The 25391-nt window shown below is 33.5% G+C and overlaps 2 protein-coding genes across 3 annotated transcripts in view; both read right to left on the bottom strand.

Moving 5' to 3' along the window:
- Positions 1-852: 852 nt before the first annotated feature.
- LOC115982683 (probable prefoldin subunit 4) lies at positions 853-6545 on the bottom strand. Its single transcript, XM_031105358.1, has 3 exons — positions 6370-6545; positions 6114-6224; positions 853-1381 (listed from the first exon to the last, which is right to left on the bottom strand). The coding sequence occupies exons 1-3, from the start codon at positions 6376-6378 to the stop codon at positions 1121-1123; spliced, it is 381 nt and encodes a 126-aa protein (XP_030961218.1). The 5' UTR covers positions 6379-6545; the 3' UTR covers positions 853-1120.
- Positions 6546-8525: 1980 nt separating this feature from the next.
- Positions 8526-25391, bottom strand: part of LOC115980101 (E3 ubiquitin protein ligase DRIP2-like) — a 28400-nt gene continuing 11534 nt past the window's right edge. The window contains exons 2-8 of one of the 2 annotated variants that reach the window (XM_031102372.1): positions 18152-18297; positions 13878-13977; positions 12849-13170; positions 12208-12713; positions 12060-12110; positions 10674-10746; positions 8526-8969 (exon numbers count right to left, since the gene is read on the bottom strand). In XM_031102372.1, coding sequence (XP_030958232.1) covers positions 8796-8969; positions 10674-10746; positions 12060-12110; positions 12208-12713; positions 12849-13170; positions 13878-13977; positions 18152-18266 — 1341 coding nt within the window. In that variant the 5' untranslated portion in view covers positions 18267-18297 and the 3' untranslated portion in view covers positions 8526-8795. Of the gene's footprint in view, positions 8970-10673; positions 10747-12059; positions 12111-12207; positions 12714-12848; positions 13171-13877; positions 13978-18151; positions 18755-25391 lie in introns of those variants that run through there. The other variant, XM_031102370.1, reaches the window with a different exon arrangement.

Genomic DNA, 25391 nt, shown 5'->3' with positions numbered 1-25391 from the left:
TGCATCGGATATGGAGGGATAGCTGAAGTAACTATATTGACCAGGGTGACCTTACCAGCTAATGAAAGTAGTCTCCATTTCCACCCGTTAAGCATGTCACTAATTTTTTCTAGAATGAACTCTTAAGGCTTTGGCATTTCTATCATCTGCCACAATAGGAAATCCTAGATATTTTCGGAATCTCGCTAGCCAGTTTGTTCAATCATCAATGCTAGAAGAAACACTTGGACACAGGAAAATTTTGGATTTCTCAAAGTTTTATCTTTTGGCAAAAAATGCTACAGAATCTATTAAGGACGAAAAGGATGGCATTTCGTCATGGCTAGTTGGCAATAATAAGAACAATGTTACTGTTATCCAAGAGTACATAATAATTTTCTATAAGAAGAACCAGGCTAATCTGTGGGTTTGATAATAATAGAGCTGGACCTGGATGCACATTCCCTTTCAATCTTTTGGTTCTATGCTCTTCCTGTATAAGAATAGAAAGGTATTCCGTGCACAAAATGAAGATGTATGGATTAACCATGCAAAAAAAAGTATAACACATTAGCCAAAAAAATAATCTTTACTTCCAGCAAAAATAAGTAGTGAATTTATTTTGAGCCAAAAAAGGGTAGTATTGAATTTTTAATTGTTACTCAAATAGTCAAATGTCTAGAATATAAAGAATATTTAGCCTATTGTCTAAATTACAACCAAAAAAAAATCTTAATCACCTTTATAAATAAAAATAGGTGTGACCCATCAGCTTGGATCATGAGACGCCATCCTAGTCTAGTCCCCCCCCCCCCCCCCCCCCCCCCCCCCAATATAAATAAATAAACTAAATCAAAATAATTAATACATAAATCGAAAATAAAAACTATTAATAAAATACTTTCATGAAACAAAATACGTTTAAAAGTTAAGCATAAGAAACCAAGTCATTTTACATGACAAAAAAGACTGATAAACATTCACTAATTAAGTGAACTATCTAAAGATGGTGATGACAACCGGGGTAAATGGTAATAGAATTTCCAGCAAGTCATTTTCCCTAATTACATAGCAACAAGGGGAATCATGTCATCAACATGAACAAGCAACAAAACTATAGGAAAATTACAGTTTATCCATATCAATCCTCCTCTAGATTGATGGAGTCATTGAACTTCCCATACAAAATCTTTTTCAATTCGGCCATCTGTGCAACTACAGAATCCTTCTCTTCCTCAAGTTTTTCCAAGTTCTTGGTAGTCACCTCTTTCATCTGTTCTATCCTGGCCTCCACTTCATCCTTTGACACATGGGCAAAGACTTCCCCTATTTGGAACCGAACCACATCCTCATCAGTGAGAATCAGTTCGTTGCTAGCATCCTCCAGATTTTCATTTGATTCCTTAGGTAAAAAAGAAAAAAGACCATTTATTTTGAAGGGAATCATAATATTAAAAAGAACAGGACAAGTCAAATTTTCAGCATGTTGTAATCATAAATAAATGCAGGTTGAATAAATATACATTTTCACCAACATATAATCACTGCATTTAGAAAAACAAATATTTCATGCTGTAAAGAGCATTAAGGTTTGAAACAAACGGGGAGATAAAATCTGGACGTGACAGAGCAACAATTAATGGAAACTATAAACTGATTTACCACACATCTGTAGCCAAATCATTCCACTTTACTTTTTCATCTAATGATTATAGTTTCACTTTCCTCTGAATACCATGTATGTCACAATGGGAAGTCCAACAGCAAAATGTAGAAAATGGAGGCAATCCTTGCCCCTTGATAATGCGCAGTAAAATGCAACAAAATTAGAAACAAGATATGTGGTTCAAGCGAAAGGACCTTATTGCCAAATAATTAATTTTCGGAAAGGTTTGTTTGCTATTATTCCATTTTGGAGACCCTAATTTAGTGTAGCACTGCTGATTGTTTTTTCACAATCTTGGAGTCTATGGGATCATGCAGAAAAAGGTGAATAAGGTGCTGGGTGGTTGGAGGGGATGGTGAAGGTTGTTCTGTGGTGATTGATCTAGAATATTTGGTAAAAGTACGTTTTAGGAAGTTGAGCTACATGATAGTGTCAATTTAGATATGGTTTGAAGTCGCACAACAACCACATAGGGTTAGCTAGAGTTAAATTTAGCTAGTATGAGCTACTTAAATTATCTTTCCACAATGATCATTTCGTCTCTCTCTCTCTCTCCCAATTTTTTTTTGTTGTTCCTTCATCAATACTTCACCCATTGTAATGGGGAAAAAAACTGCTTTTGTACTTTTGTGCTGTTCTCACGCATACCAAAATAGCTGGCATTTGCTAGGGCTCTAAAATGAACCAAGTCACTCTAGCTTGGCACAAGATCAAATCAATAAAAGTTGAATCAACATAAAGTGCCGTACCTAGTGTACAAAGTTCCCACTTTTGCGGGGTCTAGGAGAGATGATTGGTTGGCAGCCTCATCCCAAAATTTTTTTTTGGAAAGGCTAATTCCTGAACTCAAACCCATGACTTGTTGCTTTTGGTGAAAGGCACACTTGCCATCACACCAAGGCCCAAATTCTAAAAAATTGAATCAACATTCTAAGCAAAAATATAACTAAGCTAGAACAGAAAACTAAAGTGCCTGTTTGGATAGTGTTTTTCCTCAGTTTTCTAGCTCTAAAACAGTTTTTTTTTTTTTTTTTTTTTGGGTTTTCTAACCTAAGAAACTCTTTGGTTCAGAATTAAAAAAAAAAACAATTTTCGGAAACTCATCTCGAAATCTAGAAGAAATGGAATTTCCATTTCCTTGTTTCTTGAGGGGAGAAGACGCGTGACTTTGCCTTCATGAAGAATGCACAGTAACTGGTATATAGCCTGTACTTTTACTCTCTCTCTCTCTCACGGAAATTTGGACAAAGAGCTTGTCAGATCTTACGAAACCATCAATTAGTCACATGTGCAAAATCTGTAATGAATTCGATCTGTGGGTGGTGGTGTTGCAATGGTTTGGGTCAATTTCGGCAAGCCGTCAATCATAGTGTTGGATGTCATGAATTTCAGTTGTGAAGTCTTATTGATGAATGGGGGCTTAGTTGAGTATTGTTTGGCCATACAACATGTTGGTAGCTTCAGCTATTAGGAATCAATGTATGATGGTTTGGGTCATGTATGGCTTGAACAATTTAGGGAAGATTTGAATGGTTTGGGCATATTAGTCGTCACTGATCTAGGTGACGAAATCACCTTTGTCTGCTCACCACCCTGGCTTCATAGGACCAACAAGTGGCTTTTGGTGTCAGGGGCTGATTTTGGCTTGGATGGGCTTCTTGATCAGTTTGTCCAGCTGCATGGGCTTGATGAGTTTCAATTGTAGTGGCAGCAATATGTGAAGCAACGATGGGAGCTTGGTTTGATAGGCTAATGGTAGCTAGGAGTGTGGGTAGCTTTGGATGTCAACAATGGGTGTTTGTGGCAGTTTTGGATGGGCTTGATTTTATAAGTCAATTGGGTAGCCACTGATTTGCGTATGAGGAATGGGTGCTCAGTTAGTGGCTAGTGTTGGAGAGGATGAATCTCAGCCAGTTTTAGGAGAATTGACAGTGGTGTGAATCTCTGGTGCCAGCGGTGGTGCAATGGTTTATGAATATATGTGGGTTAAAGGTGGATGTGTTTTGGAGTGAATCACAGGTAGCAGTGCAACATCCAAACAAATTTTCTAGTTCCTATTCTAAAACATATGTTTTTCACGTGACAAACAAATTTTCACTTGAAAACCAACTAGAATTGTGTTTTATTATCATCTCATAAGACAAAATTTTGAAGACAGGAAAAAAAAAAAATCCTAAACATGCCCTAGTAGACTCAATTGATCTGCTTGTGTTTCAAAATTTCAGTTTAAATAGAATCAAGACAGATTTCAAGTGACGGTTAAACAATCTCCAAATGAAGTTGGTTTGCAAGTTGATCTTGTTCATAGACCCCACCTAACATTTTCATCTAATGCACATGTTGATTCCATGTTGGCCCTATTGCTAGAAATATCTTCTGAAAGATAAGAAAGTAGTAAGAGAGATTGGAATTACCATTCATAATTCTAGATCATCTTGTAATATATATAAGAAAGCAAATGCATGGAAATATTCCATGGTATCTTTAGAGATTCTGTTTACGCATGACAGCTACTATTCAAATCTATGAGCATGTACTATAACTGCAATGAATGCTGCATGTACCAGCATCGTGGGAAGAATATAGGAAATTTACATGGGCAATACAGACATTTGTAGCCAAATGATTGTTCTAATTCACTAAATCCTACCAATCCTGTTAAATTTTACATTTTCAAAGTTTAATTTACTTTCTTTTTATAATTAAGTTTTAGTTTACTTTTCCCCCCATCTATATAGTACACTGGTTATTGGAAGGATGGAAGAAGTGATCAACCTTCCAGACTCAACCAATAGCCATCTCTGATGTTGAGGCACATAGCTCAAGAACTCATCTACATCAACAAGTTTATATAATTCAATTTCATCTAGAAAGGCTAAAGCACTCATGGCTGCAAAATTGCAGCAATTGTTATTGTTTAAATATGTTCACATGTACAACATTGTTTTAAGAAAATGACAATTCCTATTCATTTTCATGTATTGACAACATTCCATACATGAATTAGATAATCAAACAAGAAATGACTAAATTGTTGGCTGAATTGGTACCACAAAGATTCACTAATAACACAATTAGCAAAAAAGAATCAAATAGTAGCCCCCTACTTTAAATTTTTTAAGATAATAATGTTTTATTAGCCACTTTCAGAAAACATTGCTCCTTTGAGAAATAAAGAAGGAAACATTTAGAGAGAGAGAGAGAGAGAGAGAGAGAGAGATGTTTTAGGTTAAGGCATTGAACAAAAATTGAAATAATCATTCTCATGGAATTTTTATTTGCTCTGTGAGGAAAGAGTGGCATGCACTGAGAATCAAAAAACATAGAAAAGTATATGCAGCTTGACAATGAAAAAGAAAACATCCTTTATGTGAACTTCGTTTCTTTTTATGAAAAACATAGCATGCCCTATGTGATAAACTGGGATTCAAGAGATAGCCCAATGAAATGGCATCTTTTGTGGTCCCATGTCTGTGTTTCAAACCCCAACTCCCCCTCCCATACCTTCCTATAAAACTAAATAAAATAAAAAAGAACAAATATTTCTGGTGTTTTAGAAATTTGCGAAGTTGTTAAGTTCTTCTTAGAGAGAAAATTGACAAAATGAAGGAGAACATATCACAATTCTTTCAAAACAAAAGATCATTTAACTAAACCCATAGACTTCACTCAATACGTGATCCATCTGGAATCTAATAAAACAAATCTTATTCAGAACACAACAACTCTAATTGCAGCGTTTGTGTAAAATTTCCACCCCATTGCCCACATTCTCTCACAAAACACTTCAAAATTAAAACTTTCTTTCACACCAAATTGTTATCTTTCTGGTTACCGTATAAAGTCTCAATCAAAGCATGAACTAACTTCTACCTCCAGTCAATATTTTATCCATTTATATTGAAAAATGCAATCAACACAAATCCATGGAAATACTAAAGCTGGAATTCCTCCAACTTTCACAATCTGACCTTAAATCCTCTTAACTTTCAGAGTCTGATATCAAATCAAAGCGACAAATTTAAAAAAAAACAAAATTTTAAGTTTCAAACACAATTAATCCAAAATCATTGCCCGACTAAATTCAAGGGAAAATTAAAGCTGGACTTATCTTAATTTCCAAAACCCAGCTAAAATGACACAAAAAATCTCAATATCTAAAATCCCAGATCACAATAAAAAGTAAAACTAGTACCCATCAAGATTAAACCAAAATTTAGAGTTGGGTTTTAAATATTTCTCGAAACCCACCTCAAATTATGCAACAAAGTCAGTGACTAACATTTCCAAATAGAAAGTGACAATGTTCTATTCCCAAAAAAGTAAAAAATAAAGACAGTCCAAACCATATAAAAAAACACAAAAATGAAAGCACATAAAGCTTAATCCAAACCTATTTTAACAACCTTGTATGCTAAAATCATAAATAAATAAGAAAATGAAAGCAAAACCCATATCATAACAATACCTTGGCAACTTTGATCTCAACCTCAAGCTCGTGAAAGCGGTTGTTTAATCTTCCAAACTTGTTAATGTTCTGCTGGTCCTCCCAAGTCACCTCTGTTTCAGATCCTCCACCCTTTGTAAATCAACAATTTCAAATCAAATTCAGACCAGCAACACAACACAACACAACAAACAAATAAACACGATTAACTATAAATTAAAAGGAACAGATAAGAAGAAGAAAAAGAACAGTGATACTAATGCAATAATTCTATTACCTGCTGCATGTTTGTTTTCACTACAGATGCTGGAAGCGCAGAGCAGTGCAAGTGTAGTGTTATTAGTTTTTTGAGGATCAGAGACGGAGAGAGATGGCGTTTTAGGCTTTTTCGTTTTTGTCTCTCAACAAAATGTTTTAGGCAATATTTGGGCTTTAGGCCCAAAACAGGTTGCTTCACGTTCGGCAAAAGGTTTTACGGCTTAGAATTGCTTTTTAGTAGCTTATTTGTATAATAATGTAACGCTATGTTTGTTCAGTAATGATATTTTTTAGAAAATGAGTAATTTTTTTAAAATGTTTTTTATAAAATTATCTTATTTTTCAATGTTTGATAGCAATTTTAAATGAGCTAAAAAAAACAGTCTTATAACTTTCCTTATTTAGCTTGTTGTAAGATAGAATTATTTTCAAAAAAAAAAAAATTAGTGGAAAACAATCTCTTCAAATAAGCCATACTTTTTATATTAATTAAAGATAGTTTTCCTTTAACTTATTTATTATAATGCTACCAAACATTGAAAAATACAGAAAACTATCTTTACATAATGTTAGCGTAAAACAAAAAAACTATTCAAATAAAGCTGAAATAAAAAGTAACATAGGAACTGTAAACAGAATAATATAAGTAAAGAAACTAACTTTTAAACTGTTGTCAAATGCACACTTATAAATCTTTACGATGAAAGAAACAGGATTTATATAAAAAAAATTTATATAAAATAACCTATAAATGAAGTGTGTGTCTATATCTATATATATATATATATATATATATATTGTGAAGGTAATGAAGTATATTTACACCTCTTGAGCTTCATATGTGATGCCAAGCACAGTGATAGTATGGAAGTTGTATGTTGGAATTGAAATTTAGTGTATGCTCCTAATGCATGACGATGTGACGCTCCTTCCTTTCACATTCTTGGTAGATCCCACCATAAATTTAATTAGTTAAGTCCACCATGAACGTGAGAGGAAGGACCATCATTTCATCGTGCTTAGTGAGAATTACTTGTAAGAAATTGTCGAACATCACTTAAAGTTCATTGACCAATCCAAACTCAAATAACAAAAGGATGCTATACAACATCATTTTTTATACACTGATTAGAGTGATAGTGTATTGATAATGGTATCATTTGTTGTGTCACATGTTTGTGATTCAAATCCTACCTTCCACTCCCCCTCCCACATTATTTGCCTATAAAAAAATACAACATTTTGCATGTTTGGCAAATGAATAAGAAAAAGCTATGTATTGCACAAGTTAGATATAAATATTTTGCATTTTTTAAAATAAATTTTATGAACTTTTTTCCTTTTTAAAAACAAAGTAACTTTTTTTTTTTGGATCAGAAAAAAACAAAGCAACTTTGATAATAAAGAAAAGCGCAAATTACACTCCCTCTTTTAAAGAATTATTTTGCTAAGTAATCAAGATTTTCAAGTTATACCGAAAAGCAGTTTGAAGATTATAAACTACTGTAGCACACAAATTTCAAGATATTAAGGTGTATAATTAAACTATATTTATTATTGTCAAGGTCTTATAACTGAATTGGTACTTCCCCATGCACAAAATGCTTGAGAGTCTAGGAAAAAAAGGATTCGAACTGTGGAGTTAACAACATATTGTAATTATTTCTCAAACAAAAAAAACTATATTTATTATTAATTTTTTTTAATACATTAAAGTAAAGGATTTGGACCCTCACTATCCGTTATTATTATTATATTTTTTTTCGGTAGAAATTTATTATTATTATATTAAAAGTGTTTGATAACTCTTTCATGCAACAAATTCATGGTGGGAACTGATATAGCAACATTTGAGGCATGCAAGCTGTGCATGCCAAAGCTTTAGAAGGCCTATGCGAGCACACTGCCACTCATATCATCCTGAAGCGTTTTAAATCAAAATAATCTTCAGTTAAAAACAGTAGAAAGGCTCCTCTAGGCAAGCATATTATCAAGTATGACGAGGTTGGAAATAAGACCAGCCGAAGGAAGTAACCAAAGGAGACATTAGTGTGTTTTGATAAGCTTATTTTCATATTGTACAAAAAAAATACATTTGTACCTTGAGAAAGACAATTTCTTATTGGGTGGTGTAAAACATGAGTTTTACACCTTATCCTTACCAAATTCAGACTCTTCATGAGTAACTGTATATTCCCTTTATAAAATTAAAATAAACAAAACCAATGAGGGCCATCGAGTGACCATTAGAGGGTCAACAATGTAGGTGATGCAGCAAACTAATGTAACAAAATTAATTAAATCTTTATTCATATAAAAACTTGCATGGTACAAACATACATGATGGATCAAATGACCTTGCAGTCAATGCAGCTATAAAGATCCAAACAACTTGGATAACTAAAGATGTATATTGCCAAGACAACAAAGAAACAAAATTCTCTCTCAAGGGGTTTGGACTTTTCGGCAATATGAAAGGACCATCACAAAGTCCTTGGCAGAAGAGCCAACAGATGCCGGTACTTTTTTCGAAGTTGATGCTGTCCTAAACCACAGATCTACTAAGTTCTGTAGTTGCAACGATGGAACCACTGGCTGACCCCGGCACATTATCTCCACCTACAATCAAAGAAAAAAAACTAAAATATAAGTGACAATATATCCCTGAATTATCACAAGTATCATTACTCATCGCTTCCTTGTCAAGTGGTGAACATTCATCTAATACACTTACACATACAAAAAGTAGTCATTTAGGTGCCTTTCCTACAAATGTTTACCTTACCCGAAGACGAATGACATTTGCTAGGTGACTTGCCTACAAAACATGTCTTTTACTCAGAAGATTGAAATTTACACAAACATCATAGCGCAACTGCCAGGGGACTGGTAGAAATCACACATTCCATCACTAAGACCCTAAAACTAAGTATTAGTCTTCTGGCCATGACAACAATTGAGACTTTTACATGTCTTTTGTGATTTATTAACAATGCTCAAGGCTAATGTTGGTGCAGTATAAAATAGTAATTTGCCTATGACTAGATACAGCAACCAAGGACAACAAACCTAAAAGGAGCAATTAAGTTTGATCTTTTATATGGTTAAAACAGTTATTCTTCTATGATTAGGTTTTCATTTATCAATATACTTCTTGAATTTGTTACAAGATCAAGTGTGGGTAGTTTTTTTTCAACATCCCATAAATCCTTGGAATACAGCTGAATCAGACATCCTAATCAGGTAGCATCCACACCACAAACATTCTTATATTAGCGAACAACTAGTTTGTTGATGATTGTCAATCTAAAGCATTATAGTGAGAAATAAAGAGAAAGGGAGAGGAAATCAACGGAAAGAATTTTAGTGAGCCTACATTCACAGGAATGGTCCAAAAATGAAAACCGTGGGGCCCTTCGTCCCTGGCACAACAGACTTAGACTAAGCTAAATAGGCCTCCAGGCTAGAGAGCAATATTTAGGGGCTGGCGGGTGGGGGGAGCAACTTCTAGAGGTTAAGGGCAGCAAAGATATGGGTAAGACTGGCTAGTCAAAATGTTTTGTACATGCCCTTCAAGACCAATAAATGCACCAGTGTTGAGGAATGATTTGTTTTAAATGGAAAACACTACCAAGGACATAGGAAAGTGCACATAGAACACAATTTAAAGAGAGTGAGGAAAGGCATAATCATTAGGGATAAAATCAAAAACATGGTGCTAGGTAGAGCTAAAGGGCAAAAAAGGATTCATGGTCAATCCAAATAATTAGCACTATATTAAGCTGATATTAACTTATAACTTCAAATATTTAATAGTTTCGATCATTATTTTCCTATCAAGTACCATGAAACATGGTGGGGCTTTAAACAACTTGCAGTAAGGAAAACTTGACAACAAACAACTGTAGAATGTAAAGAACCACAAGGCTAACAAATGACTACAAAGGACATCTTTCACATTTTCTCATAATACATATATGTGGCAGTTCAATAGAAAACATTAAATTGTTATTGTTATTATTGTCTTCAGGAGGAAATCTATTAGGCCCAAAAGATGCATTATAATACCAACATAAATCAATACCTTAAAACAGTTGGTGTAAAGTAAAGCCCCAGGGAAGACACAAGCTGAATATTGCTTGAGCAAATTTTTGCTTTCATTTTTATTTTCATGATTTCAGCAAAAAATAATGAAGAAGACATGTCATATGTAGCAAGTAGCAACACTTGATAGAAACCAAAAATATATTTAATAAAAATCACATAGAAAAACAACATCCAGACATCCTCAGGTTTCTGGCAAGGCAAGGAAGATGTACACACCTCAGCTTCACTTGTAAGATCAAGTTTCTTCATAAGATACTTTTGGATAAATGATACAGGCATTTTTCCATCCCTGTTAAAGAAAAATAGGGAGTCAACAAAACATAAGACATTTTACTGATAAGCAAAGCAATCTCCAAGAGAATTGCCGACTTCATCATTCTTCTTTGAACAAACAATTTTGCAAAAATTACAACTATTAACTTTAACAATATCAAACATTAGACCATTGATTAACAATTATGTGATGGTTCAACTTTTAATACAGCAAGCTAGGTAAGACCGAGAGTACTCAAGAAAAAAAGGAAACATACATGAAGACATTCATAACTCATAATGAATATGCTACAGCCAATGAGTTCCAGTTCAAATGGCACCTCATTCCCTTGCAAAAGCAAGGTAGAGGGCAAGACAGTCATTCATTCTACTTCATTCCTAGCTTTCCAACCTAAACACAAAAAAGCTTTTCCAGAATCTAAACCATGATGCCTCAATCCCTCTCCATGTATCCAATGGGTTAATTTTTTTTTTTTTTTTTGGGAGGGGGTGGGGTGGGGTTATATGTCCAAATGAATTCAGTTATTTATTATAAAAATAAAATTTCTTTTATTCGGCAGATAAAACATAATCTTGATACCACCCTTTATTCTAACCAAGTCATGCAAACTGGCAGCACGGTCACAATATTGTGTCCAATAATGGCAAAATAACACAAGACCAGTGATACATGGAAGTAGATGAAAAGAAAAACCACTTGCTTGCTTGCATATATTACATTCGCAATACTCGTAATCAAGATATTTGAAGATTGAGAATATATAACCTAAAGATCATCTTATTTATCATATCAAAATTAAGGGTAAACACATTCCAAATTCCCTTGGACCTAGGAGAAAATACAGACATCCTTTTTTTTTTTTGGACATTACAGCTCACTCCATGTTACAGGATTCTATTAAAAGAAAATGTGAATGCCAATCACCCCCTGCCCCCCAACCACACACAAAAAAAAAAGGCTTATATAACATGTGTGATAGATTGATTTGCAGGTATTGGAGTATAAAAAAGGTTTATGATATTACCATGAATCTCGTGATAACAAAACTAGGTATTTCTAGAATTTCATATTATTCTTACACCTGTAGTGTGGAATCATATTTCCTCAAACTAACAGATAGAACACATTTATGGATACTTTCCAGAATGCTAATCGCTGAATATTTCTTTACTGAGGTATGGGCCTCAGCCTAATCCATATTATCACTAAACAGATGTAATACAAACCTGCATTTTGTATCAGCTAGTCACACATTTACACGTGTTCAAATACTAAAAACGTTGACACGGTAGAACCTCAAAGCATGAGATGGGACCAAAGATACTCACTTTATCCTCAAGTAACATGCAGATATCTGAGGCAAGGAAACATCTCCTTTCCTATATAAATGTATTTGAAAAACATTAATTAAATAACCATAAATAAAATCCCAGAAAAATGGAAAACCATATAATGACATGGTATATAGAATTTTACCGGTCTTCAGAAGCAACCAATGAGAACCAAATTGGACTATTTTTTCTGTTGCGCTTAGAACCTGCAACATCTAGCATGGCTTGTGCCGAGGGGTGAAGCTTCCCAGATGCGGCTGTGCTTTTTCGACTGGCTGCACGCAACCTTCTACGCTTCACTGGCCCTGGAAGTAAGGTTGTTCCATTATTTTCATCCTGTGCTTTCGTATTTTGTCCATTCTCCTTTGTTTTGCTTTTAGACATATACACTTCATTGTCAAGAACACTGGGTGATTCTGCTCTGGCTTTGGTTTCAGACATATATACTTCACTATCATGGGCACTGGCTTGCTCTGATTTGGCAAGGGATGGCCCTTGTGAATTTGACTTAGAGGACTTGGTTCTGTTCGCAGCTTCAACAAGACAGTTCAAGGGTGTCCACAGATCGGCTTTTCCTTCAATTATTTCCACATCATTCTCTGTGTCTTCATTATGCTTTTTCTCATTAGAAGGCTCAGCAACTGAAAAATTCTGCAACATTTCATAATGTTTTAGAACTATAATTACAGTACAAGTATGTAATTGCCTTAAGGAAAGTTTAAAAGTAGAAACAAAATCAAATTTTAAGTCACACAAGCACAAAGGATCAAACATGTCTTCCTTTACCTGCCTTTTATTTCGAGTAATTTTGTTTTGAGAATCATGTGAGCTGGAGCTCACAGGATGATCCTCTGCAGAATCTTCTTTCTTGGTATGTTCCTCAACAGCAAAACCACCTCGTATAGCAGCTTTTCTTGCAGCTTTTGTTCTCCTTCCAGTCAAACCAGTCTGCATCGGCACTTTGGGAGTGCTGACCACCAATGAAGATAGTGATCTCTCTTTCCTTTTAACTGGCAGTGAATTTGTAGGTGTAACTTCAGGGGCTTCAACTTTTCTCCTCTTATGAGGGAAAATTTTGGCCCTTATATCTTGCAGATTGTGGTCTGGCCTGCATATGATCAATGAAAAGCCTCTAGTATGAACACATGACAACACAAAGCATCAGCACATACAGACATCTTTATATCTATTTTGGCATACACATAACATTACAATAGAAAAACGGGTATCTGGAACCATGTGGAACTATCTTAAAAGTTATACTAACTTGAAACAGAGAAGAAACAAGAATAACATAAATTATGGTATTGAAAAAGCACTAATTTTCTAAACAGTTCAAACATCATACAATCACAATTTTTTTTAGAACCATTTCCAGATGAACATGCAGCCTCTATGAAATGATATGCTAGCAGGAATTTCTAGCTCTGTCTATAATAGGCAGAGATAAAATGGCAGAACCAGTATATCATAAAAATGAAACTATAAAAGCTGGGGAGAACAACTAGAAGTAGACCATGATCTAGAGCTGACAGTAATGTTATAAGTATCATCTTTGTCCTTTAAGGAAATAATTTAATATAAATTGCTAGACAGCAAGGGAAAAACTAGATTAATTATGTGATTGTGATTTATCCAGCAACCCTTTCATTCTCAAAATTAGATGGAGCCCAATCTGATAGATATTTTGCATTAATTCTATGCATTTACCCATACTTATAGTCTTGAAAAACATACAAGGAATTCAACAATTACTTGATGCTCCGAATCGAGAGAGAGAGAGAGAGGGATCATAAAATATACAAAAGGACTAACCTGAGTTTCTCCACCGGAAGACAACCCAGATCAATGTTGCATACAGGACAGCAATCCATCTCCTCATCCGAGAGCTTCTCATATATGCACTTCCTGCAAACTGGTTTGAAGTTTGAAACTATATGTGTCAGAAATGATTGTAGACAGACAAAAACATTCCAGGAGATAAAAAAATTTTAGCATTTAATTTTTTCAATACTGTGACAATGTATAGTGTTGAATTTAATCTAACACATATTAAGAAAATGAAGAAGAAGAAATAAATATACTTCAACACTGTCAAGCCAACCAGAATAGAAAGACCATGTTGAGGTGAATAATGAGCTTTTTTTATTTTTTATTTTTTGATAAGTAGAGATAAGATTATCCTTTCTAATCAGAAAATAATCTCCTATGAAAGATATCTTTATAATTTTCAAAAGCAGCCTAACAGTTACAACAGAACCATATAGCTCACAGCCAAAGCATAATGATTGGAGAAAATGACGACTTCCTTCTGACATTGGTGGTGATGACTGCCATAGCAGGCAGTCCCCGCCACAAACTATAACAATTTTACTGAAATATTCACAAAAGCTGGCATTGGGAACTTTACAGTGCAGCCAGCAAAGAGTTTGAGGAAGAACAGGATTAAATACCAAAAGATTCAAGAATTGTGGTCTAGTTTCGATGTGGGGCCTCCTTGGCACCTTTCATAGATAACTTTAGTTATGATTGAATCCTAGCATTAAGTTTCTTTAGGTAAGAAAGTTGCTGGTTCAGTTTTAATTACATTTTAAGCTTCTTTACATTGTTATTGACTACTATTTTAATTTCCATGTTTTCAAGACTGGGCTGTGATAGGCTGTACTAGAGGCCCATCAGTCTTATTGTATGTTCTGAGTCCCTTTAGTGTTTAGTTTAGAAGTTCTTAATTACTTTTCATTGTTACTAAGAGTCCTAGTCTTTATAGGAATAGACTTTATAGGAGTCCTATTCTTTCTAGGACAATCTCTAGCAAAAGCCTATATAAAGGCTTGATTGTAGTCAATAACATTCATAGAGAGATTAAATTTAATAAAATTCCAGCAACTTATTTTATGTTTTGAGGGTGTGATAGTCTTCTTCCTAAGTGTGATTGTTTAGGAAACCTAGGTGTGATTGCCTAGGGCTTATCTCTCTTTGTTTCTTGTTCTATTCACCGTTTTTAACACCAAATAGCCATCAAATTCATTCAAGATCCAATCCTTTTATTACTTAACCCTACCTAAACCCTTTATATCAAACCCTATTCAAGAACCCTTTGAGATATCATCAAGAATCCTAAGTTTGTTCTGATTTGTAAAGATCCTACATCACTTTAATGTTCTCATGTTTGAAAAGGATGGCCTTGAACAGCCCTTGGCTAGAATCTTTAAACTTTAGACATACATATTGAGGATGAGCTATGGATTCCCAGACATATAGCGTAAGCTTAAGATCCTCATATGTCCTATGGATGGGCCTTACACCATGGTTTTCATAAGCAAAAAAACAAATGAACTGAGCCAGGCAAATCAGATCAATAACTCATTACAAAGACAGGAATGTAGTATGGATGGCCAGCAGTGGATCACTAAAATTAAGGGTAACATATTAAACAGATAACACAGTACAACAACCATAACAAAACTGATCCTAGTGAATGATACAACAATCCAGTAGCAATCCTAGACCTATAAGCAAGATCATTGTAGTTGACCTCTTAAAGGGCAACACATCCACTGGAGCTTTGTAGAATAAGAAATATCATTATGCATAAGAATTGACTCCACAAGTACTGATTGGGATGTATTCTGAATCAACTAACAAGATTGACCAAAAAATTTAAAAGACAATGTGCAAGAATATATCAAATTATCAAGTCTAGTGAAAGGGTGCATCATATCTAAATCTCTATCTAATTGTCAAAGGATTCATAAGAGTATCCAACTTACAATTAATAATGACCTTTTCTATAATTTAAAAGAAAAAAAAAGTAGGACTTCTGAACTCTTGGTTGATAAGAAGATAACACAATCCTATTTGGTATGATAACTCTGATCAAGACATGAAGCAATGGATTGATACATCGTTTTACATGTAAATAACACTACATAGATTGGGTGGTATAACAGCTCTAATGAGAAAGAGAAAATAAAAGCCTCAAAGAAATTACAAAGACATATCATCGTCAATTTGCAAACACAATTATTGCAGTCAGATATTCCTCAAACAGGAGATGAATAAATATGACTTCAGACTTGAGTTTTCAGACCCAAAAAAGAACTTAGAAGCCTGTCCAAGGGCTCAACTAATCAACCCCAAAAACTTTGATTGAGAAGGGATCCATATTAATCATTGATCTTGTATTAGTTATTGTGTAGTACATTCTAAAATTTCTCAATGTATAATATTCTAGCTGAGCTAGGGAAAACATGTAAATATAAGATCACCATATTCACTAGTAATTCATGAAATTTTATATAAGTATTTTATTTAAAAAGAACGGAAAATCACATACAAGAGGTGTGTGTCTATCCCATCATAAAGAATACAAACAACAGATGGTCAATAGATGCTCCATTCCTTCTATACATACAAAACCAATCAACTATCAATAAATGCCTCTTACAAAGATTTCAATTGTCAAGATTTTTCCCAAAGCTGTTGTTCAAGTAAAAATGCAACCTTTCATGGGACCTTAGCACCCCATATGCTCTTCTAAGGATAAGAGTAAGCTGTGGAATCCCTGAGGGCATTATAATATGAACAAACCTCAAATATCCCATTCTTTGTTAACTTCCACAGAGATCAATCCCCACCCAAATACAAGGGAATGATTTTATAGAGCAGCTCAAATAGATTTCCCACTGACTCTGACTCTCAATCTTGGAAAGAATGAATGAACTGAGGGTTCCAAAGCCTAACACCACCTTTAGATCGGTTGACTAGATAAGAGGCCACTGAAGCGTCCTATCCAAAGATAAAGCATAGAAATCCATAAAGAATCCTTTAAAAGAATGATCACCACAACATATATTTGTCCAAGACCTCACTCTAGTTTCTCTTACATCGAACTTTAAGTAATTAGAGAAGGATTCCAAAATCCCTCACTTATAATTTTCTCAAAAAAGAACTCTATGAAAACCTTAATCCTCTTAATCATCCATCCCACATTCTTCTCCATATTTCACATATATGACCTTCTCCAAAGATGGTCGTGGAATTCCAACAAGGAATATGATTTTAATCAATAACATTCCAAATAAATAAGTCGTAGATCATACATTTAAATTGGCTCGGAAAAAAGATTAAACATATAAATCATTATTAATTGGCAAAATTTAAGCCAAGACTATGATTTTAATCAATAATATACCAAATAAATAGGACCTAGAATCTCCTAGGCAGAGAAAGTAAGCAAATAAACAACGTATAGTTTTCTAGTCAGGCTATGAAAACCATAGTCACTATTAATTCGCGAAATTTCAACCAGGATTATGTTAATCAATAATATACCAAATAAATAAGACCTAAATCATAATTTTAAACAGCCTAGAGAAAGTAAACAAGTAAACAACAACATATAGTTTTTTAGTCGGGGTAGGGAAACCATAGTCATTAAAATTCACCATATTTCACCCAGGATTATGATTTTAGCCCATACCATATCAAGTAAACAAGATCTATATCACAATTTTAAACAAGCTAGGCAGAAACGTAAACAAATAAACAACAATGCATGTTTTTCTAGACAGGCCAGAGAAGCCGTATTCATTATGAATTGACAACATTTCGACCAGGATTTATGATTTTAATCAATAAGTATACCAATTATTTAAGAAAGCTAAACTAGCCAGGCAGAGAAAGTAAACAAATAAACAACAATACCTGTATGACAAATAAAGTTCACAAATTGCAATACAAGAATAGCCCGAACCAAATCAGGAATTTTTTTTTTTTTTTTTAGAAAAGAGTGAATAACATTAGAACGCAATTGAAAAATCCACACGTAAGAAATTTGAAATTGCAATTATGTAATTGCAAAATCCACAAATAGCCACAGCCACACAAACTTTGACGTACTAAGAGCAAAATCCATAATATGCAAATCACTAATCAAGAACAGAAAAAACCCATTTCCCCACCGGATATTTCAAGAATTGACACAAAGCATGAGGAACCCAGATCACAAATATGCAATACAAGCACAAACCCAGATCAAAAATTGAACAAATTTAAGCCCAAAACACAGACAGACCAAAGAGACTCACACGTGTGAAGGCACAAAGATATGGTTGTCGCTTCCTTCAAGAGCTTGTTACAAAGAGGGCACGTCATGCATGCCTCTACGGTCTCCCTCTTCACTTTCACCACCTGACTCGCCATCACACACCCTCTCTTTCTCTCTCTCTCTCTCTCTCTCTCTCTCAAAAAAAAAAAGTCTCTCAATTTCTCTCTAGCTAAACAGCATTAAACTAAAACAACAATAAAGGCATGGAATTTAAGAAGAAGAAGATGAAGAAGAAGAAAAAGAAGTTTTGGTGTCATTGAATAATTGGACGTGTAAGGAGTTTTGTGGATCTGGGTGTGTGTGAACAAAGTGACGGGTTTTTGGGGTTAGATTACGAGATGGGGTTTGGATTTTTTCATTGTTTTGCGGCAAAATTACGTTGGGGGAGGTTTGGTTTGTTGGGATTTTGGAGGCGTTTGTTTAAGGTTTGTTTTCTTTTTTTGTTGGCTTTGAGTTTGGATGAAAGAGCATGTAAGAAAATGTATAAAATATACTATGGTACTATGAAGAAGAAGTGCGTATGTGTGTAATAAAAAGACGACTTTTGAGTGCGTGTGTTGCGTGAAGTGTGTTGAGAGTCTTTGAGTTGGAGAGTTGGGAGTTCAAACTTGAAATTTACTCCATACTTCAACTTTGTGGATAAACTGCGCCGTTCACACACTGTTCTGTTCTGTTCTGTTTTGTTTTTTTTGTTTTTTGTTTTTTGTTTTTTTTTTTTGGGGTAAAAAGGTAAGAATTTTAATCTCGTCAAGTTAAGACATTAATTAGTTGTTAGTGTAAGTAGGTTTGAATCTCAAACTCTTCTAAGTGAATTTATCCTAGAGAGCGATTATCGGATTATCTCTTAGGTTTTAAGTGAATAAACTCCACATTCTTCTTCTGCAGCATTGATTTTTCTATTGTGCGGTGTCTTTCATTCATGATTTTCGTAAAATTGAGTGTTTTTATGTTTGAAGATAAAGTAATAGAAATTTTCATTTATTAGCAAAATATACTTCAAGGAATGTAATTACAGTTTCCAGTATTGAATAAAATTCTTATTCTTTCTATAAAAAAAACTAAAATTCTTATTCTTTTTATAATAAAAAATAAAACACTAATTAATTTTTGAGGGCAAATTACAACTTACCTACATGTGATTTGACTGAAATTTAAATTATCTACCTATAGTTTAAAATTTGACACTTTACCCACTTGAGATTTGATTGAAATTTAAGTTGTCTATCTGTGGTTTGAAATCCCATAATGCAAGTGTTTTGCTAGATTTTTTTTAATCTTATTTGATCTTGTATTTAAATGTTTTTTGTGTTTTTGGAAGAGAGAGACATAAAAGTTGAGTAAAATTACATATTTAGCTATATTTTTAACCAATGTGAGTTACGGAAATTTAACTAAGCTAAGCTTCCATAGGTGGGTAAGTTGTAATTTACCATAATTTTTTGTGTAGACGGATTTGAATCCCAAATTTCTTTTTTAACAATAAAAAATTTGGAACCCACGTGTTCTAGTTTAGGATCCGTTTGGAATCTGCTTATTTTGTTGAAATTGAAATTTTTTTACTAAATGTACTGTAAATAAAGGTAAAAGTTAGTTGAAATAGTACAGTGAGATCTATGAATAGCACCAAAAAGTACAGAAAGACTCATGAATAATAGCAAAAATAAGCTAAATAGTAAAATAAGTTGGTAAAAATAATTTTGGCCAAACAAACACTTAGTGTGCATTTGCCTAGCATTGAAATTATATTTAAGATGCATTTTGCATTTTTTTAAGGCCTCATGGCACTGTTCATGGACCATCAAATTCAGCAAAATACAGATTTCTAAGTAAATTTGGATTTCAAAGTACTATTCACACTTTTAAAAATTATTTTATTTCAGTATTTTTAATAATAAGTTTTCAATTTTTAGCAATAAACGGTATCTAAATATACCCTTATTAAATCTTCAAACCTTACCTTATTCCGCGTTTTTTTTTACATTTTTCTGTTTCTTCGTTGTTTCCGCTTGTTTGTCTTTTTGTCTTTTTTTACCTTTTCTTTCGTATTGCACACGCTGACATAGAAATGAGATAATAATGCATTGTATATTCGTATTTCACACGCAGAAATGAAAACAATATTTTTAACTGTTTATTGTTAAGCTTTTATTTAAACATGGAGGATTTAAAATCAAAAAATTTGAAGGGTAATGGACCAATGGTTAATGTAAACTTTTGAAAAATAAGATTTTAGCTAAAATAAAGAGAAATGCTATGTTCACAATATTTCTACAACAAATTTTAAGTAGTATATTGTCATTAGTTGTTATAGCCTATAGGTAGACAAAAAATAATTTAAATTATTGATTCAAATTAGAACCACTAACAACTTATCATTTATGATTTATTATGAAAATATTGTAAATATATCACTGTTCTTGAATAAATGTTTGGTTTCTATAAGCAATACTTTATAGAATATAACGTGTATTGGACCAAATTTTTTGAACCGAAGTCTCATATGTCGACAGGATTGAAAATTTGAGACTACTCTGTCATAGCGGGTCCATAGTTTGACACATTGCCCTTTATGCGCTCTTAGTTTTTATTTTTTTAATTCCATACTTACAACAGGAAATAAAGGAATTTAAATTTAGATTTTTACATTAAAAATATTAAAAGGTGCTAACTATTTAAATTACAAGACTTTTAGCCCATTTATTAAGTTTCAATTGTTTTGGAAGCAAGTCTGGTGGCATAAAAATAATTTTGTATCATACAAGCAATAATTTGATTTGCATAATGACAAAAAAGTAACTAACTACAAATCTTTAATGTAAAATTTAAAAAGGACAAGTGGCTTAATTAGGCCCCGTGACATGGATAGGAAGCATTATTATCCCTATGATAGAAGATTTGTGTTCATACTTCTATCCTTCCAAAGAAGGCTATCAAAATAATTGTGTGGGAGTAATAATTTTGAATTTTCTACATAAGAGAGATGAATGACAAGCCAAGGTAGCTTGGGTATGTGCTCCTAAGGAATGGGGTTTATATTTAAAAAGAGATTTGTGGGTGGAATAAAGTTGCAACTGAACATATCTACAATTATTTACTCTAGCATGCTCCATTTGAGTAGCTTGGGAGCATGAGTACTTGTTAAAAGGGAAGAGCTTTCGTTAGTAAAATGTTTTAAGGGAAATGTTAATATTGGTTTAGAAAATATTTTGAGAAATTTTTTAAGGGAAAAGAAAAAACAATTGACTTTTTTGACAGTTTTTTTATATTTTTCATAAAAGTGGTATTAAATTTTTTTTTTAATAGTCCATTAACAATTGTCTTAAGGGCACCCGTTAAGTTAACTTCTTCTTAAATTGAATCATGTAGCCATTAACGCGACCCAATTTCTAATAATAGCTCTTGAGGATGGAAGAGGCTGCTAAAGCTGAGTAAAATTAGGCCTCTCACAAAGCATAAGCCTGGGAAATGCAACAGTATATTTCAATGGTAAGATAATTGGCATCTAGATGATGCATATACTATGGTTTTGAAGTCATCTATGATGATGTCAGGTCATTGACTGCAAAGTTATCAACTATTGTGTACCCAAAAAAAAGAAAAAAAGTCTGTGGCTGTTGATACTGGCCAAATCAAATGATCTAGTTAGGATCTAAAGCAAAATTTATAAGGTGAAGATAGAATCTAAGGATTCAATTCAATGGCTTCAATTAAAGTTACGGGACTTTTCTTGTGTATCAGCTAAGGATGAGGTCAGAATCCATTTATTCTATTATTAATTGGTGGAGATTAATGTGGTTCTCTTTTGCAACACCCAAAATTTCTTTCTTATGTTGGCTAAATCCTAAATGTGAGAAATACGTTAGCAACTCAAGACAAGTTGATAAAAATGGAGCTAAATCCAATGTATTTACTACATCAAAAATATAAAGAGCAGAGATTATCTAATATTTTGACTGTTCCTAAGAAGGCGTGGAAGGTGGTCATGAGATGGTACATAATCCTAATTACTGTTACAAAAATGAAATTTAGTGGAGTGTTGAGGTTCTCAAAGGAAGGAGCTTTCAAATTATCTACTACAACTTGCTTTTTATGTTTAGGGTACTATGTTGGGTGAGAGGTAAGAGTGGCAATTCGTATTTATGTGTTGTGTTGACTCATAAGCATTCAACTATATAGATTGACAAAAACATGACACATTTACTAATTGTGTCAAGACTCGATTTTAACACGACATATTTTTTAAACAAGTTGACATGATACAATTCACATAACCCATTTAACAATAGGGTAATTTAATCTAACAAAATTTTTGTGTTATGAATTGAAATAACATTTTATACATAATCATTTTTAAATCAACACAATAACATGGATTCAATCTCTTCATAAATTTTACTAAAATAAAATTTGGTATTGAAATGTTTCCTTTTATATGTTAATATATAAAATTTATATTTTTCATACTTTATTCATGCAACTTAAAATAAAAATCGATATTGAACTTGAAAGGCTTCTTTTTATATTCTTTCAAATAAATAAAAAAGTGGTAGTTATTTTTTAAGAGGAGGAATAATTATTATAATAGTATTTCAACTTATGGCGTCTATTCTATAATGATTGCTCATTATCATCAGATTAATATACTAATTAGTTTTTGTTATAGACGGATTCGAACTCCAGATCTTTTATTCAATGCAAAAACAAAAAAAACTTTAGCAGAAGAGAGAGAATTATAGATAAAGAAAAATTGAAATGGGCTATGGGAGTGGTAGTGTAAATAAATAATCATACTAATAAACATTTTTGAGTTAATAAAACAAATTTCATGACATAGTGAATAACCTTGTAGCTGAATAGAAATTTATTAGTATTTTCAATAGAGGTATTCAATTTTCAAATCCCCCTCTCCCTCATTGTAACTATCGATTTTTTTATTTAAAAAAATTCATGACAGTTTGCTATTTTCATAATATTTCAACCTTAAAGACTTAAACAACTCTTTAATCGTGAGTTCCAGTTAGCTCAACTAGTAAAGTTTATGATGGTTGAATAAGAAATCTAGGGTACAATCTTTACCTACACAAAAACCGATTAGTGTTTTGGTTTGATAATAAAGAACAAAAATCACAGATGCGGACATCATAATTTGAAACTCTACTTTAAAAAAAAAAAAAAAAAAAAATCTACTCTTTAATTAGCTTTAAGAGAAACAAAATAAAAAATAAATTCATTAGTATTACACAAAATGTCATCATGATTTATCTTTAAACATGATAGACCAAAAACATTGGAAACTCTCTCAACGATCTAAAAAAGAATACCAAATTTTGTTACTGCTCAAAAGGGATTGAAATTTTTGGATTTGATAGTCATTTGGAAATGACTTGAAATGAAGCCAAAGGTCATCTTCCTAGACAATTTGGGACTTTAACTGTAACAAGTATTTTTCAGTTTTCACGTGAAGAAGGATTTGAATTTTTGTCCTTTTATCGAGCAGTGAAGCATGATGGACAAGGTGAAATGAAACGTACAAATCTCTTTTAAATCTTGTTCTCAAATTATTATTATTATTATTATTATTTTGTGGTTCCTTTTAAACATATAGGTTTTATGACTAAAAAGCTGTTTGTTATTACTTCTTTGGCTTATACAGTACAGTTTTTTAAAAGTTGTATTTTTTTAAATGGGCACAGTTATATATTTTTTTGTGGGTCTCAAAGATAAACACAATTATAACTTAGAGCATTTGCAACAGTGGAGCTAAAAAACTATAATGCTATTTTAGCTCCACCAATATAACAAAAAAGGCTTGCAACAGTGGAGCCATACCCATAAAATTTAGCTGATTTGCTACAGTGCACATCTATCATCTATCTATAGATGTGCACTGTAGCACTCATCTAAAAGAAAAAATTAATTTTTTAATCCAACTCCCAATTAAAATAATAAAAACTGACTTTATTTTTTTTTCATTCTTTTATTCTCTGCACTCTTAGTTCTCTCCCTCAAGCTCTCATCTCAGTTCTCTCCCTCAAGCTCTCCCTCAATCTCTCATCTCTCTCAAGCTCTCATCTCCCAGCCCACTCCACGCCGTCGTCGTCCCAGCCAAGCTCACGCCATCGCCGTCGCTCCTTACCACCATTCTTCCTTTGTTCAACCTCACGAAATGCCTGTCCTCCTTCACCAGCTTCTCGTTCACGTCCTTGCCTCCGGCGAACGACATTGAAGGGCACCGCAGGAACACGAATCGGCTAAACGGCGTCGAACTGGTGAAGAGAATCCACTCCCTGACATCGGAATCGCCTTGATGTCTCAGCCAATCCTTGGAGTGGCGGTGGAGAGCGAAACCGCCGGTGAAACCGAGCGCCGGAGCGATGAATTCCAAGGAGTTGACGGAAGGGAACCGAGAAACAAGGGATTGGAAGAGGTCTTCGAACTCGAATGGGGAGCAATGGAGGAGCGAACTATGCGTCGTTTGCTTGAGCCTTGATTTGGGTTTTTTTTTTTTTTTTTTTCTCTGCTGTGGACTGGTGGTGGTGGTGGTGGTAGTGGTGGTGGTGGTGGTGGAGGAGGATGTTTGTGCTGTGTGGTGGTGATGATATATTATTTTATTATAGTAAGAATATTATTATTTTATTGTAGTAGAAATATTATTTTATTGTGTTGAAAGCTAAAATAGATCTACTGCTGTAGCATGTGTGTAGGTAAAATAGATAAAGTAACTTTTGATGAAGCTAAATTGCTAAAATTTTAGCTCCACTGCTCTGGATGCTCTTATATACCTATATTTTGGTCTACCTCGTTATTTTAAAATTTAACAAAATAATTTAAAATGAAAATATGCTACACCAAGTGCACTCAGAAACCTCAAAAACAGGGTGATTTTGATTTCTGTGTGACCGCGTCAATGATATAGACTTTTTTTCTCACATTTATTACATTCAATTCAACATTGGTTTAAAAAAAAAAAAAGGACAATTAGCTATCTGCCCAAGCATGTAGTCATTAATGATTAAACTGGGTTGGTTGGTTATTATGTCAAGGCAGGCCTGTATTGAAAGAATCTCACCTGAGCAAAAGACCACATAATGCCTGGGCTGCAAAGTCAAACCGAGGAAGATGTCCTACATTAACCCTTTCGGCTAACTTGGCCCACCACAAGCCTTCATTGTCATGCAATAACAGAACATATTGAAGAACATATGCTTTTAATTATTTTA

This window comes from Quercus lobata, chromosome 3 (assembly GCF_001633185.2).
Source record: "Quercus lobata isolate SW786 chromosome 3, ValleyOak3.0 Primary Assembly, whole genome shotgun sequence".
Taxonomy (NCBI): Eukaryota; Viridiplantae; Streptophyta; class Magnoliopsida; order Fagales; family Fagaceae; genus Quercus; species Quercus lobata.
The sequence above is the reverse complement of the archived record's forward strand: the minus strand, read 5'-3'. Positions and strand labels throughout refer to the sequence as shown.

Bases quoted from the DNA above. Each gene is read 5' to 3' on its own strand.
- LOC115982683 (XM_031105358.1), bottom strand. The intron at 1,382-6,113 runs GTATTGTTATGA...TTTTTACCTAAG, and splicing joins TTGAGATCAAAGTTGCCAAG to GAATCAAATGAAAATCTGGA.